This window comes from Apteryx mantelli, chromosome Z (genome assembly GCF_036417845.1).
Source record: "Apteryx mantelli isolate bAptMan1 chromosome Z, bAptMan1.hap1, whole genome shotgun sequence".
Classification (NCBI taxonomy): domain Eukaryota; kingdom Metazoa; phylum Chordata; class Aves; order Apterygiformes; family Apterygidae; genus Apteryx; species Apteryx mantelli.
In genome coordinates this window covers 64,786,311-64,804,532 of record NC_090020.1, presented here as the reverse complement: position 1 = coordinate 64,804,532, position 18,222 = coordinate 64,786,311, and the positions used below count along the sequence as shown (strand labels likewise).

Sequence of the window (18,222 nt, the reverse complement as noted above, 5' to 3'; positions counted from 1 at the left end):
ACAGTTCCTAGTTGTGGTCCACCCCCTACCCTCACCCCAATTTCCCTATCCTGCCACCTTCTACTTAGGGAAGCTCTAGTCTCATCAAGACTCTTTGTTTGGGTTACTTCTTTCTCTTTGATCTAACTTTTGTCTTCTCTGGGATGTCAAAAAAGCCTATTTCTGGTCACTATGGAGTGATTTTTGAGTTATTTCACATCTGAAGATCTAGGGCACTTGAGAGAAAAGACATCAGGAATCTGATTTGTGCTGGAGCGGACGTAGCCCTGACATGATGTTTTTGGGGCAAAAGGATTCTGTGCACCTGCTGTAGGTGTTGCTATTGGGGAGATAATGGCCCTCGGAAGTCTCCCTCAGCCTCACAAGTAAATCTGCACTCCTATGAAAAAGACTATTTAATTTTCTCAAAATCAGTATGATTGAAAATTTTCAGAAAATTAAAATAGCTTGGTCTGGTGCAGACACCTAATATGAGAAATTTCAGCCCAAACTGTTAACAGTGAGTGCTAAACCCATCTTTCAAATACTGCTTTTCAGCAATTTTTGCAAGTGATTTTTTCCAAAGAGGAAGTCCTTTTTTGTGGGTTCAGCTTGATGTTTTGTTTCTAACTCAATCTATGCTTGGCATCTGTATTACTTAAATAATTTTCCTAATGATCAGGGCCTTGGGAAAATAAAGATCCCAAAGTTGATATTTCCCAAACGTTGTTTCCATTAGCCTAAAGAAGAGCTTTTGTGGTGCCTGTGGTTTGTTGCCTACAATAAATTCTAGAATTTTTAAGTTAGTCTTAATTTCTAAATTTGAGAAAAGTATATATGGAGAAAAAATAATTTCAGCATTCTATTTCTTTGGAAAAAAAGAGAAATATTACTGAATTTTACTGGGGCATTACTGGTGTGGGGTTTTTTTTGTTTGTTTTGTTTTTTGTTTTGTTTTGTTCCTAAAGATGAAAACGAATATCATGGTAACCGAATAACAAAAGAAAGACTATTAAATAGAGGAGGCCAGTTATTTCACAAATAAAACTTACATTCGGATCACTGAATCACAGAATGGTTGAGGTTGAAAGGGACCTCTGGAGATCATCTAGTCCAACCCCCCTGCTCAAGCAGGGTCACCTAGAGCATGTTGCCTAGGATGGTGTCCAGATGGCTTTTGAACATCTCCAAGGAAGGAGGCTCCACAACCTCTTTGGGCAACCTGTTCCAGTGCTCTGTCACCCTCACAGTGAAAAAGTTTTTCCTTATGTTCAGATGGAACTTCCTGTGTTTCAGTTTGTGCCCATTGCCTCACATCCTGTCGCTGGGCATCACTGAAAAGAGTCTGGCTCCTTCTTCTTGACACCCTCCCTTCAGATACTTGTACACGTTAATAAGATCTTCTTTCAGCCTTCTCTTCTCCAGGCTAAACAGGCCAAGCTCTCTCAGTCTTTCCTCATAAGAGAGATGCTGCAGTCCCCTAATCATCTTTGTGGCCCTTTGCTGGACTTGCTCCAGTAGTGCCACATCCCTCTTGTACTGGGGAGCCCAGAACAGGACGCAGTACTCCAGATGTGGCCTCAGCAGGGCTGAGTAGAGGGGGAAGATCACCTCCCTTGACCTGCTAGCAGTGCTCTTCCTAATGCAACTCAGGATACCACTGGCCTTCTTGGCCACAAGGGCACATTGCTGCCTCATGATCAACTTGTTGTCCACCAGCACTCCCAGGTCCTTCTCCACAGAGCTGCTTTCCAGCAGGTCAGCGCCCAGCCTGTCCTGGTGCATGGGGTTATTCCTCCCTAGGTGCAGGACCCTGCACTTGCAGGGTCCTATGCTGAACTTCATGAGGTTCCTCTCTGCCAACCTCTCCAGCCTGTCGAGTTCCCTCTGAATGGCAGCACAGCCTTCTGGTGTATCAGCCACTCCTCCTGGTTTTGTATAGTCGGCAAACTTGCTGCAGGTGCACTCTGTCCCTTCATCCAGGTCATTGATGAAGAAGTCGAACAAGACTGGACCCAGGACTGACCGCTGGGGGACACTGCTATCTACAGGCCTCCAACTAGGCTCTGCGCTGCTGATCACAACCCTCTAAGCTCTGCTGTTCAGCCAGTTCTCAATCCACCTCACTGTCCACTCATCTAGCCCACACTTCCTGAGCTTGCCTATGAGGATGCTATGGGAGACAGTGTCAAAAGCCTTGCTGAAGTCAAGGGAGACAACATCCACTGCTCTCCCCTCATCTACCCAGCCAGTCATTCCATCATAGAAGGCTATCAGATTGGTTAAGCATGATTTCCCCTTGGTGAAGCCATGCTGACTACTCCTGATCACCTTCTTGTCCTCCACATGCTTGGAGATGGCCTCCAGAATGAGCTGCTCCATAACCTTCCCAGGGATGGAGGTGAGGCTGACTGGCCTGTAGTTCTCTGGTTCTCTTTCTTGCCCTTTTTGAAGACTGGAGTGACTTTGGCTTTCTTCCAGTCCTCAGGCACCGTGTCTCCTGTTTTCCGTGTCCTTTCAAAGATGATTGAGTGAGGCCTAGCAATGAAGTCCGCCAGCTCCCTCAGCACTCGTGGGTGCATCCCATCAGGGCCCATGGATTTGTGGATGTCAAGGGATTTCTAACCCGATCCTCCTTGGCCAAGGGAAAGTCTTCCTTTCTCCAGACTTTCTCCCTGGTCTGCAGGGTCTGGGATTCCTGAGGGCTGGCCTTAGCAGTAAAGATTGAAGCAAAGAAGGCATTCAGTATCTCTGCCTTCTCTGTATCCTTCATCACCAGGGCCCCTGCCTAATCAGTAGCGGGCCTACGTTTTCCCTAGTCTTCCTTTTGTTACGGATGTATTTAAAGAAGACCTTCTTGCTATCCTTGCAGATTAAACTCCAAATGGGCCTTTGTCTTCCTAGTCCCATCACTGCATACTCAGGCAGTGTCCCTGTATTCCTCCCAGGCTGGCCTCTCTCTGCTTCCACTTTCTGTATGCTTCCTTCTTCTGCTTGACTTTTGCTAGGAGCTGCTCGTTCTTCCATGCAGGTCTCCTGCCCCCTTTTCTTGACTTCTTGCTCATTGGGATGCACCGCTCTTGAGCTTGGAGGAGGTGATATATGAATATTAACCAGCTCTCTTGGACCCCTTTTTTCTTCTAGGGCCCTATCCCATGGGATTCTTGCAAGAAGGTCCCTGAAGAGGCCAAAGTTTGTTCTCCTGAAGTCCAGGGTTGTGATCCTACTTTTTGCCCTGCTTCCTCCTCACAGGATCCTGAACTCCTCCATCTCATGGTCACTTGCAGCCAAGGCTGCCCCCGACCTTCACATCTTCAACCAGCCCTTCCGTGTTTGTTAGTACAAGGTCCAGCAGTGCACCTCTCCTCGTTGGTTTCTCCGTCGCCTGTGTCAGGAATTTATCACCAATGCTCTGCAGGAACTTCCTGGATTGCTTGTGCCTAGCTGTGTTGTCTTTCCAGCAGATATCAGGGTGGTTGAAGTCCCCCATGAGAACCAGGGCCTGGGATCGTGAGGCTACTTCCAGCTGTGTCTGTAGAAGGCCTCGTCAACTACTTCTTCCTGATCAGGTGGCCTGTAGTAAACACCCACAACAGTGTCCCCCATGCTAGCCTGCCCTTTAATCCTTACCCATAAGCTCTCAACCTGCTTATCATCCACCCCTAGGCACAGCTCAATACATTCCAGTTGCTCTGTCTCATAAAGGGCAACTCCCCCACCTCGCCTTCCTGGCTTGTCTTTCCTAAAAAGCACATAGCCACCCATGATGGCATTCCAGTCATGTGAGCTATCCCATCTTGTCTCCGTAATCGCAGTGAGATCATATCCGTGCAACCACATGCAGATCTCTAATTCCTCCTGTTTATTCCCCATGCTGTATGCATTTGTGTACAGGCACTTCAGAGAGGTATTGGAGCATGCTGATTGACAACTGGGAGAATGTTTCAATATGAACGTAACACTGTAGAGTCACTTAAAGATGCAGCTTTGGGTAAGAACATCAGGATTTGGTAAACAACTTCCTGTTTTGTTTTAAAGAAGGCTTTTGGGGGCTTTGCAGTCCCCACTTGTGTTACAGTGTTAGAATTGGATTTTTTCCTTTTATAGTGTACAGTGCTTCCATTTCTAGTGTTGCATTAGTAAAGCCCTATTACTCTACAGGAATTAATGAGCTGACAAAATTGTTCTTTGTCAAATGGACTTGAGAGCTCCAGGGGTGTTTTTCATGTGTTTGCATCCCCAGTTTATTTAAATGACAGTACTTAGCAACACCCTACATCATAATCTTTGCAAAACTTACCATTTTGTTGTGTCTGCCAACAGAGCACTCTGTGGATGTGGAAAATGTCTGTGTTACAATACAGTTACATCTTTAAATTACAAGATAAATTATATTTTGTTAAACTGTGCTGTTGAGTTGTTAATAAAGAAAATTTCTGTTCTTTTGTCTGTTTGCATCTTCACGCTGTCATAAAAATGAAATTAATGTTATACTTTTTATAACCCAATACTTTCAGCATACCATTTGAATTGAGGCTGACTTCATAAATTAACAATAAATATTTTACATTCTTTTATTTTTGCTCAGATCAAAATCTTATGTTAACTATGCAAAGTAAAGATGGTACTTGTACAAGAAAGATGTATAATGTAATAAGATAGAAACTTTTTTTAATACGTAACTGGTAATGGTTTAGTCTGTCCAGGCTTTTCACTGCTTTTGATTTAAAACTTCTCTGCATTTTCCTTTATTCAGATCCAAGTAATGAAACCTCCTTTGTCCTTCCGTGTTTTCTTACATACCGAATCTACTTCCTCTAGCAGAAATGGTCAGAAGAATATGCACCTTAGCATTGTATTAGCGTATTGATACGTAAGAGAGCTTAGTGTTGCATCCTGCCTACAGGCTGGAGATACCAGAAGGAGCTGGCACTAGTTCATAATGCTGAGGAAGATTCTGACAATTTCTGGGCAAGCATTGAAATTTTGTGAGTTTCCAAGAAAATTAGCGTATCTATTCATGTTGGGGTTTTTTTGGTCATTCCTAGCTGTATCAACTTCTGTGAATGTATTCAACTCGGTCAAGATGTATCCACTGCTGTCTTTGTTATGTTTTGGGGGAGTTCTGGCTAGATGCCTCATATAACATTATAACTAAATCATAGAAGAATTTCTGTAGATGTCAATATGTAGGTGAAAATCTAAATAGTTAAAACGAAAACCATAATGTTTATTCCTTTTTATAGCCTTATTGGGTTTGTGAATCATAACGGGTAACATGAGAGACATCTTTAAATGAAAGCAATATTACTTTTTTGGTACATTGAGTACCCTCATTAAGAGTAGAGACAGTATACTGTAAGACTTAACGTTTCTGTGAGGAGGGTATGCCATTGTCAGGGAGAACTGGCTTGTGAGCTTTTTTCCTTTAAAATGCTAGATCTTCTCTCTAAGTCTTTCTATCTTGGCTTTCAAAGACATGATGCTTTATTTTTCATCAAAAATGTGATGAAAAAAAAAAAGCAGTAAGGTCAGTAAGAACATGTTATGAAGCCCAGACTGCAAAATTAAATGAGAAATATTGCCTGCTAGTAGATATCTTGAATGTCCATACACTAATTCGTGGAAATATACCCTGATATGTTTCTGCAAACTTTTTTTTCAAATCTTTCAGTTGTCTGAGCATTCTAAATAACAATGTATTAAAAAATACTGAAGCAAACAAACCTCAGCTTTTCCTTTTTGCACAGCTTCCTTTCTGAAGTACCATCAGTGCCTTGTGTGCCTTACAAGGGAGGTTTAGCTCTACTATTTACAGTTTTTCCATTGCCATATTCAGTTAATAAAAACTGATTAAAATTAAGATCTTCTGAGACTGTGTAAAAGTAGAAGTTATTGGGTCAAACAGTTCCTGCATAAGAAATTTCTTCTTTTTTTCTTTTTGGTGTAACTTCATGATGCTGAACAAGCCAATTAAATTCCCTTCATGTTGGTTGCATTTGGGAAGTGCCTACTTAGTTGCTTTTGTAGAATTATTTGAAGTCTGGAAATAAAAGTTGGATATATGTGGGCCATATAATACACACATTAAATTTTACACATTAGTCTGTAGACAATAGTGAGTTTTACTAGTGGTCTTTGGGTGTTTACATCTTGTTTTCTTTTGTGGTTTACCAGATTAGGGTCTTCAGCCTTGAAGATTTCTTTCACCTCTGCACCCTCAATTGTACCAACATAAGATTGGGGAACTGATAAGCAAATGGGGTCAGAAAACTAATCTAGATTTAAAAACAAACAAAACCCATTGTGTTAGATGTTGAGTGGTTTTTTTGTTCAGTTGTTTTTTGGAGTGATCCATTTCTAGATCTGGTTCAAAATGTGGTGTCTGAAGTGATGGTTTTGGTACAATTCAGGAGCCACACACTGGTATAAAGGTGATAATGAGAGGCCTGAAACTTGGAGAGGAACTTGGGCCAGTATTTTTGCAGAAGATAAACCATTTCATCAAAACCTGGCTTAATTTTTTTCCATACTATGGCAGTGCCTTCAGGACATTAAAAAAGTCCATTTTGGGGGAAGATTCTGACCACTTTTGTGTAGTAAAAAAGTCTCCCATGAAGTTTAGGTCCAGGTGCATAACCTGCAGCTTTGGAGTGGGTCTGGCTCACCACCGGAGTGCATTCTGCCCAAGTCCTGCTTCCTGTTGCATTTCATGGCAGAGGGAAGATGTGAATGGGCAGTAAGTTAAGTGCCAACAAATAATTTCGGGAGCTTGCTTTTTTCCACCCTGTTAGGCAAAATCCTGACACCTTTCATTGGACTACCTGGTGAAAAGCAAATGACTATCCCAAGATAAGGACAGCAATGTTCCTTGGATTACCTGCCTCAAGGTCACTTTTGTATCCACTTTTGTATCACAGAGACGCCCCTGTTCCCTACTGGAAGATACCTTATGCCTACTTTCCCCCATCATTTGAAGAGGATGTTTTCATTCTAATGATGAATGTAATGGCATATTTGTCTGTGGGATTCGTGTCTGTTTATGAGATAAAAGCCTGTGGTATGCAGCCCATTTGAACAAAAAAGAAAAAGCTCTCCCTGTTACTCACATGCACTGCCTGCTTTGCTGGAAGAATTGGATACCTCATGGCTACATCCTAACCTGAGAACAGGTAGACCTGCTAGATTGTATTTTGTGAGTTCAGGAGGAAGGAAGTGGGTGAGCAGATTATAAACCATATGTCAATATTTACATGCGCCTCTTTTTTACATGCACTTCTTTCTATTAGAGATGCTACATTGTTTGTGTTGTACTAGTAAGATCAATTTGGATCATCTATGCAGTCTGCTAGCTAATAGTTTATTTCATGAGAAAATTACTTGTCTAAGAGAATCAGTTGGTTAAATAATACTTAGATGATATCTGAGCTAGTAATATGTCTGACCAGTTTGATCTTTTTCAATACAGTACACAATGAGCTTCATCTTTCAATATGTATATTTTTATATTTTTCAGGGTTTTCTACATGCAGTGTTTGAACGGCTAAAACAGTTTTTGGAGTGTAGTAAGTACCTGAATCTTTTTCCTTATGTTTGTTGTTAAATACTAAAAAAGTTGGATGAAAGCATAATATAGTTACATCAAGATTATTTTGATGCTAGGATTTTTTTTGAGTGTAGAGTTATTATTTTAAATGCACTTCTACTGAAACTGTACAGGAAAGACTTTTCAGTAAAATGTCCTTTTATGTTAAAAGATCAGAAGTTCTCTCACCAAAATTATACTTAATGTGATAATACCTATTCTGAAAAGAAATGCTAACTTATGGAGAGACATATTAAAATGTATAGATGCTACTAAAACCCAGATCATCTTGAATTTTCTTGTTGTTTGGGAGGGTTTTATGTTCTTTTTTCCTGGAGGTTGCCATGCATTTTAGTAAATGTCATATGGGAAATAAAGACCACATTCAGCTATACATACTTTAGACCTGAAAAAGTAGTAGTCTGGCACTAGGCAACCATGTATTAACATGTTCAACAGAAGTATAAGCATAACTGGCAGGTGTGTCCCACACAGTGAATGGAAAGCCACCTGAAGCTTGCAAAAAAAAGGTGCTAATCAGTGTTGCATCTGAACTCACTCTACTCTCTTGCTTCTGCACTTGTAGCAGGCTTGATGGAAGCCATTCATTCATTTGAAGCCTGTCGGGCCATTCATTTATGATTCAAAAAACCTTTTCTGAGGAGTAGAAATCATTCTTTTTGATAGAAATGAAAGTAACTGGCTATGGAATCTGTACTTAGTAGAGAGGGGCCAGTCTGGGTTCTAAGCCTCGTTTCTAGAAAAGTTGATGGAAAACAGCACTGTGTTCCATGCCAAAACTAAATATCTAGTTTTGCTCTTCTGGAATGCAAGCTTTTTTTTTTTTTTTTTTTACATTCAACTGTTTGCCCATTCTAGCATACTATAGTCCTGCTCTTTCTGGTCCTTTTTTAATTTTGGCTAGATAGTTGTCTAGCTTTAACAGGGTGAATTGAAGGCCATACCATCCTATAGCCTGATGGTTATGAAAGTCTCCTAGAACATGGGGACTGTGGGTTTGAATGTCCTAAGATGAGAAGTGAGCTGACGCTTCATGTTTCTGGACCACTTTCCTAATCGCTAAGCTGTTTTGCAAAAACAGGCGCCACTACCTAAACTGAACTAGAGTTTGCTTTTATTATAACATCCTTTTTGCTTGTATGCCTTCATTATGGCTCTTTTTGTTTTTCTCTATTGTAAGCAAAAGCTCTGTCTTCGTAACCTTATTCAGAGTGCTTTCTAGTGTCTGTAATAATTTTTTATCACTAACTGAATTCATTCTAATTTTTTATGTCTCTTAAAGATGAGGTTATTAGAAGAACACACAGTACTATATACTAAGGGCATGGCATAGGTTTCCTATAAGGGCATTTTTGTTTTTTCAAAGCTTTTATATTTATATATATTTATATTTATTTCCTTGTCTACCCTAGTGTATGTTTGCATTTTTTGAGTTTTTTTCACCAAGCTGTCTGTAATGGTGTCCTGATTGTTTTATTCTGATCAGTTACAGTGAATTTCATTGCAGCTGAGAGAGAGTTAAAGAATTTGTTCCAGTATTCATTACCTTGAGTTTATGACTTTGAATTTATTCTGCCATGGAATTTTTTCTACTTTTTTTTGACTGCCATATCCCCTGAACTGCAGATTAAGCAAGTTGTTCTTCAGTGTTAATTTCTTCAAATGTAGCTATACAGAAAGAAAAGAAAGATTTGAAAAATAATAGCTGTTGTTAAATATCTGATTTTACCAGGTAGAAATATAGGAGGAGAAAACATATGCAGAGATCGTCTAGAAAAGACTATAATTCTGTTCACTAAAGTGGTAAGTAAATTCTCCGTTCAGATACTGAACACTTTTCAGCTTCTGGAAGAGCAGACCCCATCCAAATATATATGTATTCCTTAAAAAAAAAAAGTTTCAGATATTTCAAAGAAACAGAAGGAAATGCAACTTAGAATTTCTTTGCTGTAAAATATGCTTGTGAAAACTTGCATTCTGTTTAAAGAAAAGTGTATCTGTCTACTCATGCTAATGTAAATTACAGGAGTGAAGAATAAGTTTCCTCACCTCAAACAAAATTAAGTGTATCCCATAGGTAAATTATAACCAGGGTTTTGTTCGGAAAAACAATTTTGGATGTTTTGTTGAAAACAGTATTGTAATTGGGAATGGCATTGACAGGGAAAGAGATTTTAAACTTTCTATTCTGCTTTTCACAAGCAGTTAGATAGTTGTTTGTAAGCAGTTGGATTGAATAACTGGCCACTGTTTATTGAAAGGAAGTTAACAAACTTTCTCACTCTTACGCTCCATGACTTTTTTTATTATAATACATTTTGAATTTTCAGCTAACTCATCATAAGCAGGAATTGCAATGTCTTTTGCTCTGTCTTTCATAGATACAAAATCTATAGTGTTCCCATTGTTTACAGATTCCATCTTGGGGTCATGTATCTTATTTTAAATATTCAGTCTTGTTATCAGAGGTGGGAAGCACCTGGAGCTCTCATTGAAATTGAACTCAGGGTGCTCTAATCCAATATTCTTCGTCTTTATCACAGAACTTCTTAATTTGAACTCTCAGGCAGAATATAGGAGATGTGCACCTTCTTTTCATTCTTTTTTATAGACCTAAAGAGAGAATGCATTTTATTTGTAGATAATCTAGCATCTGTGGAAATTAAGATGCAAGAATTTATACTTGGGGGCATTTTTGCAATAGTAGAGGAGATAGAAGGAATAGACTAGGCCAGGCTGCTCTAGGCCACTGTTTAGAAAAGCTAAGCTGAAGAGGCAACTGCTTGTACTGCAGTTAAGGAGGGAGAAAAAAAGATCAAAAATCCTCTCCCTCACATCTCCTTTTTTTTTTTTTTTTTTTTTAACTTAGAATAATTGTAATAGAGATGATTTATTTTTTTAACCCGAGGAGCTTTTTTAAATCCCATGCGTGTATTGATGAAAGTATTAGACTAAAATCCGTTACCTTTAGGGAGTGGATAGTTTCAAAATTTTCAGTTAGTTCCTGCATGCATGGAGTCATTTTTGGGGGGATGCCACGCAGGATGTTTGAAAGCTATAAACACAACAAAAGATTGCTAGTGTGATGAAAATGCAGTAGGTAGCTTCTCCTTAGAGGCATCTATTTTGAGGCTGGGATGTGTTTTTAGCAAGCTGAACCACTGAACTTGTTTAAAACAAATCTATATATAAAGTATCTGCTAAAATTTTAAGAGTTTTAAATGTGATTGATACTTTTTTTTATACTATATTGCAAGCAAGCCTGTCTAGTTGAAAACAGGTATTGTTCCTTAAACTTGTAGCAAGAAGTAATTTTGAATCTGAATCAGGAATTTCACTGAGAAGCTTATGTTTCAGTAAGCATTGGTGCTGATCCTTTCCTAATTTCCTATGTTCAGTTTTCTTTCTTTTCTATAATTTTACATAAATAGGCACTTGTTTTTTGTAGCTAGTTTGTGAAAGCATTTAATACGTAAGACTTGCACAAAAAGTCATTTGATTTCTCTCCTCTTCTACTTCCTTAATTTTTAGCTTTTGGACTTCCTGGATCAACATCCTTTTTCATTTACCCCTTTGATTCAGAGGTCATTGGAGTTTGCTGTAAGCTATGTTTTCACAGAGGCTGGTGAAGGAGTTGTATTTGAGCGGTTTATTGTACAGTGCATGAATCTCATTAAGATGATTGTAAAAAATTATGCTTACAAGCCATCCAAAAATATTGAAGGTACTGCTGCTATTTACTAAACATTTTTCAGTTCTTGAGAAACATCTTGCTAGTTGTTACCAATACTTAAACTCCTTTAAGACATTGTTTTGAAACACTTAATACTTCGTTAGTAACGTGTGCTTCTGTCTCTATTGATAATTAGTACTTTCACCAAAATAACAATGTAAACAGTGACTTGTCCAAGTTATTTTAAATCCTTGAGGAATTTGTGATCAAGCATATTCTCTGATGATCATTTTAGTTTTCAGTGAACAATTTTAATTAACTAATAACAGTGCTATAAAAAACACAGTAAATTGGTGACATACAGTTGAATATACAGCAAGTTTATGTTCTGTTTCTGTAGGACTGTATTTCACAAGTCTTTGACTCTATGTACACATCTGTATGTACAGATAACTAAAATTGCTCTCTTCAGAGTTGAACTATATTTTTCCAAAAAAATTAAGCTTTCATGTTAGTTTGACTTTTGCCAATGACTAAATGAGTTAGTGTTCTCATTTTTAAACTAAAAAAAAACCAGTTTCATGAATATAAAGATATGTGTATCATAAAGATTACACAAATCCAGCATATAAAATTCTTTAAAATATTGACACATTTCACCATTATTCCATAATTTGTAGTACGTTAGAATGCCCTAATTATTAACAGAAATTGCTGCTTACATACATTCATAGTTGTGTTTGAGCTTTTGAAATGTAGCTTTCACTTGAGACATGAAAATATAGTATATTCTAAGAAATGCTACTTACTAATTTTTTGAGAACTAGGTGATTTCATTAAAAAATTAAAAATATTTAGAGAAAAATACTTTTTCTTAATGTGCGACTGATATATACTGATTGCGTTAGTTGTGTAGCATATGGTATTTGTTCTTATTACCACTTTCTTTAGTGTTGAAAATTAACGCTTAAATTAATTTTAAGATGATATTTGGATACTTTCTGAATAGGTATAAGTGAATCTTTTTTTGAGTGCTCTGTGTGTGTTTTTTTTAATCAACTTAAGTCCAACAGACCTATCAGTCTAATTGTGCTGTAAGAGAAATCTCTTAAAATTAAATGGATTGAGGAGTTTGACTTGCTAAACAAATAAACCTGGGAATCTGTAACAAAAATATAATTGTTCCTTTGGGAATAAGAATTTCTTACTTACTGATTTCTTTCTAGTTTTACTAAACTATTTGATTAATCAGCCATTTAATTGTAATTTTGAAATTACACATTTTATTTCAGATAGCAGTCCTGAAACTCTTGAAGCACATAAGATAAAGACAGCATTTTTTACATATCCAACACTAATGGAAATATGTAGGAGATTAGTCACTCACTATTTCCTGCTGACGGAGGAAGAATTGACAATGTGGGAAGAGGACCCAGAAGGCTTCAGTAAGAAATGTTGTATAGTTTGCACTTTATTTAGATACTGATATAAAAGTTTCATTTCCACATTACCTCTAGAAATTACCTATTGCAATATTGGCTGTTTAATTTTCTGCACTCTTGTTATATAGACAAATATTCCTTCTGGAGATTGTTTTCAGAACCTGAAAATTTTCAGTAGTCCATGGTATTCACAGAATTAAATACTAAATAACTTTCTTTAAACCATAGTTGAAATAATATTTTTTCCCTCTTTTATTTATTTTTTTTAATTTTGTGAATTAATAGCTGTAGAAGAAACAGGAGGAGATTCTTGGAAATACAGTCTCAGGGTAAGTGTTTCAATTTGAAATGAAACCGTTGAACATTTCTGGATGCATTTTTTTGATGGTCCAAGAGCAATGATATTTGGTAGAAAAACAAGCTCATGTTTTTCAGAAGAATCTTTAGTTGAGTTAGAGAAACTTCTTCAGTAACTTTGTCCATATATTAATGTACAAACATTCTGAAATATACTGGAAATTACGCACTTCATATTCTGAGAGAGAAGGGAAAGGAGTTTGCTTTGGGGATTGTATTGTGTGCCATGTGTGGTGGTTATTAAGCTCACTACAAGTTGTTTCTTCTTTAAACTGATGGATAGAACTAGATGAGCAACAATTTCATTTTTACATTCTTGCTAAAACTTTCTTAATTGATCATGTCTGCTAAAAGTCATATCAGATGCATCTATATTAGCATTTTAGTTCACATCAAAAGTGTGCTTTTGAAGTGAATCTACCAGTTGTCTCTGTTGTGATTTGCTTTGCAGAGTGATCTCAGAGCATATTAGCTGGGTTACTTTTAGACTGTAACTAAGAAGGAAGATGCACATCTAATGTGTTCCAAGTGCAAACGAGTATTTAGTCCAGGTGACAAACTAGAGCTAATCCAAAAGAAAACTCTGAAATACATACAGTGTAGTCACTTACTTCTCAACACAAGATGTTTTACTCTACAGATACTCTTGTTGCACCACAGAACTTGCTCATGTGGACACAGTGATCAAAATCTTGCTAAACTTGAACATGCTGTGTGTTTTGAGATGGTATTTCATATACTGTAGCAAAATTTACTATTAATATTATATTGCATGCTATGCTGCGTAGTGTAAAATGCTTTTTACTTGCCTTATTTTGATAGACTCTATAGCAGATTTTCTTTTTCCAGCCATGCACGGAAGTTCTTTTTATTGATATTTTCCACGAATATAATCAGACTCTTACCCCTGTGCTTTTAGAAATGGTTCACAGTCTACAAGGTAAGTTCTTTAAAAATAAAGAAACAGTGAAGTGTAGAATTCTTTGTTTCCTTGTGCCAGATGTTAAACAAGTTTGTGAAATACAATATTATATAGTATATTCACTCTGTATTTTTGAAATAACGTATTAAGATTTCTAATCCTATCATAATGAAAATGCAATGTGTATATTGGAAAAGGAAATCTTAAGGATTCTTTCCTTTTCATCTTAATTATTGTAGTTTAATTTTAGATGACTGACAAAGATTGGAGCAGCATCTCTACTTTTGTGAGGTTGCAGGCTTTATTGACAACTGTTGTCAATCTTAATTCTGTAGGCTATTTTTAACAGGAGCTTTCTGTTCAAGTCTTGCAAGGCTGTTTATGGTATATCTGCTGTGTCTCTGCAGAAATTGCAAGAAAACCCTTGTAGAACAGAAAGTTGATGCTGTGCTGTCTTTTTGGAGAGTTTGGGGCAGCTGAAGAATCCATTTAAACATACTCTTTTTTTGTATGAAGACAGAAGTCTTCATAGGCTGAGGAATGATTCACGTTTTCTTACCCTCATAAACTGAGTTTCGTAGTGCCTGTGGAAGACAATGAGTGGTAGCTGCCGCTTTTTTTTTTCCTGTCATTTCTGCTTAGGTTTGGTTTCCCCAGGTTGTATCTTAAATGACTTATTACAATAATTTACATTTGAACTTACTCAGTATTTTCTGTTAGCTAGGAATAAACATATTTCCTGAAGATAGTTTTTGACTTTAGATCCAGAATTTCCTCACAAAATACTTTGTATACATAAGTTTCAGGGTGGTTTGCTGGCTTCGATACTGGGAGTCATAAAAGGTTTTTATTACAAAAGGATTGACAGTTGCTTTGTTTTCCAAATATTGTGGAAGTTACTACTTTTATGAGAAGGGGTGCTTTTTTGCTCTAAAAGTCCCTAATAGTATTTATGGATGTTGTCAATATGAGACTTATTGTTGAAGTGCTAGGTGGCATTAAGAATTCATTAATTCTCAAGATTCTGGACAGCTTTAAATGTACTTTTTAATGAATCCTAAATATACATGCTGACACACATGTAAAGTATATAGGAACTAGGTCTAGGTAGTGACTTTTTGAAATAGTACCACACAACGGTCATTCTTTAGTAATTTCTAATTCTTCAGTAGTTGTTTTTAAGTCTCTTCCTAAAAATACATGCTTCTGATTTACATGTTGCTATTAAAAATATTTCAGTTCAGAGGAAGGTAGTTAAAGAAAAAAAAAGGGGATTATCAAAGCACAGAGATTTTTAGTGTGTTCACTGAAGAAAGTATCAGAACTGATATACTGAAGTTATAAATAAAACAAAGATACAGGGACACTAATGGAAATGTGATTTTAAAAATAAGGGTTGTCCATTGTTTGTGGTTATGCATGCTTCTTAAAAATGTAAGCTGTTAGTCTTTGCTATAGACTACTTCATTTAAACAAACATCTTGCTTGTGTTTTTTGTTCAGTTACTTTTTTGTTTATTTTAATTTTGTCTTGCAGGATCGACCAACATGGAAGATACCAGTGCTATACTGATTAAAGATGCTGGTAAATTACATTTTACTTTACCGTTGAAGGAACAGAGCTACTGTTATGCTTGACTTCTTAAAAATTATATGAAGATTTTCAAGATTTAATTTTAAGACATTTGCAAAATAGGACCTAAATCTTATTTCTCTATGCACTTGGTGTCATTCTTAACTTTTAGAAATGCTTATGCACAAATATGGTGCTTTTTTCTTCTGCGTTTTTGTAAAAACAAACCTGCAATCTCTTCCTCTCCTTTCCCTTTCCCATCTGCAAATAAATTAACTGTTACACTTTGATGGAGATAGTCTGTCCATTTTATAAATAAGGAGATTTTATGGTGGAAGAAAAGGATTATCTAAGGCCTCTCATGGAATAATTCTTGCTGTTAGAATGAGATTTTTGTTGTTGCTATGGCTTGTAACTATTTTCAAAGTCTGTAAAGTTTTTTTTTCTGTAGTATCTTTAACTAAAATTTTCTTCAGATTGCCCTTCACCATGGTCTGATAATATCTGTTTTCAGAGTATATACATTAGTTTTGTTTTCTTTATTGCACTCAGGTGATATTAAAACATTTTTTTGAAACTCTAGGCTGATAACTTAGAATTAACGATGAAACATTTAAGCAAACAAACAACTTTATTGTTTTTCCCCAGTGTATAATGCAGTTGGACTTGCTGCTTATGAACTGTTTGATAGTGTGGATTTTGATCAGTGGTTTAAAAATCAACTACTAGCAGAACTACAAGTTTCTCATAACAGGTAACCTTCTCATAACCTTAATGTCGTTTATTATCTCTTGAAGTATAAACTGTTGATACAAATTTGATAAGGTATAATATCTAACAACTGCAGATCTGGGAAGTATTCAGTGTTTAAACATACCCACTAAATGAGCAGAGATATGAAATATGTAAAGGTAATTGATACAGTTGCAGAAATGATAGTGTTCCTGGAACTTGTCTTTCTGTTCATAATGTGTGGCAATTACTGCGTGGTGGCTACTTTCATAGTGTTGTGTAAAAGTGTTATAAATCTATCCTCTTGCCTGTATTTGGGTTGACTAAACTTTCTGAGCACAACCACGTTTCTGCATTTAAAGAAAGATATTTAGGCCTCCTAAGTCCTCAGAGCCCTTTAGGCAGCAAAGTCCCGTTGAAATCTGTGGAAGCGATCTCTTCAAAACTGTAGCTTAGCCAAAATAGTGATGTATTCTTCTTTACTGGTTCAAATATAAGCCCTGTGTAGCACTCTTCAGTTAATTTTGCCAGCAACAAAGAATGTAAGGGCAAACAGGATTGTGTTATAAAGCTGACAAAGTGTGAATGATTGCAGGCTGATCTTATGTAAAGAATACTATGTAGTACATCTGCTAGGGGTTTTCCTCCCCTTCAAGGTTCTCTGAACTTAGTTGGCCTTCATGTTGGGTACCTCTCTTTTCTTTAGTGGATATCATAGGTATTTTGAAAGACCAACTTTGGCATCTCAGTATAGACCAAATTGTCCATCAGTACAACTGACTAGGAAGACAGCATTCCTCCCAGTTCCTCAGGCTGTCACTGTTCCCTCAGGGGAAGGACAGCAAATGCACGATACCATCATCAGATGACTTCCATATCGCCCTTTGACCCTGGATAAATACGTACTGTTTTTCTCATCAAAGTCACTGGCAATCACCCTAATATCCTTTGAAAAACTTTATTATTTTTTTCCTTCTAGAGTTGAAATTCAGATAAGTTCAGTAAAATGAAGTATGAACTAATTTGTTTGCTGATACCCTTAGGAGCTACTGTAACAGTCATAAATGATTTTCCAAAAGCAGATACCAGCCAGCTCCTTTAGTTCCAAATGCCAATTACAAGCATTTGCTTTACAAATATAGTTCAATTTAATGTATGGTGGAAAAGCAGATGGCTGTGTGCTTATGCAAAGTGTTGTTTAGAACTGTTCTTGGTGTGATACTGTTTTGAAAACTATCTAAGACTAATCTCAAGAAAAAACTATTGTTTTTCTTTCAAGATTCTGATGTTTACAAGGTTGTATATCAGCTATGAGTATTCCAAGAATTGAAAAGTTATATCATCACTATTGCTTGAATACTCAGAAGGAGATGCATTAGTAAGGCAACATATTGTGAACATCGTGCTTATTTTGTAGAAAACAGGTTGTTTGTGCTTCACTGCCACTCAATAAACATCAAGCAGCAATGGTATCTTATTTGTCATTAGCTTTGTGTGCTAGCCTAATGGACTGCTGTGCGTATGCTCCTTACACAAACTTTCATGTTCTCACAAGGTGTACTTTGTTGATAATCTTACGGGAATGCTCAATAAATCATTTATTGAGGCTTCTTCACATTTAGCAACTTCTTCAGTTTAGATTGCTGTCATGGTGGCTTATAAGATAGAAATGGATCAAATGAAAATATAATAGGATAACAAGGCAAAATAGCTTGTTACTTAGAATAGTAAAGGGTTCATCTTGCCTGACTTTATGTATCTTCAAGTTAAACATTTAAATCTGAGCTAGTTTTCTTGGCCAGCCTTTATAATCTAGTGAAGAGAAATAGTAGCTCCATAGAGGATTTTTTCTGAATCTTTGTTGGGCAATTCAGCTTATTACTTTTCTTGTTCTTTCTTCTTCCCACTGACTCTAAAGCTGTTTGTTTAATGCTCTTGT

The 18,222-nt window shown here is 36.9% G+C and overlaps 1 protein-coding gene across 6 annotated transcripts in view; it reads left to right on the top strand.

Annotated features, from left to right (window-relative positions):
- IPO11 (importin 11) overlaps positions 1–18,222 on the top strand; it is a 105,972-nt gene that overhangs the window by 25,356 nt on the left and 62,394 nt on the right. For all 6 annotated transcript variants that reach the window (XR_010887026.1, XR_010887025.1, XR_010887027.1 and 3 more), the window contains 8 exons: positions 7,496–7,544; positions 9,318–9,388; positions 11,117–11,309; positions 12,551–12,703; positions 12,986–13,029; positions 13,907–13,997; positions 15,516–15,563; positions 16,200–16,305. Coding sequence is in view for 3 of the 6 variants with exons in the window: in XM_067316591.1 (XP_067172692.1) it covers positions 7,496–7,544; positions 9,318–9,388; positions 11,117–11,309; positions 12,551–12,703; positions 12,986–13,029; positions 13,907–13,997; positions 15,516–15,563; positions 16,200–16,305 (755 nt within the window). In the remaining 3 variants the exon portion in view is untranslated. The remainder of the gene's footprint in view (positions 1–7,495; positions 7,545–9,317; positions 9,389–11,116; positions 11,310–12,550; positions 12,704–12,985; positions 13,030–13,906; positions 13,998–15,515; positions 15,564–16,199; positions 16,306–18,222) is intronic.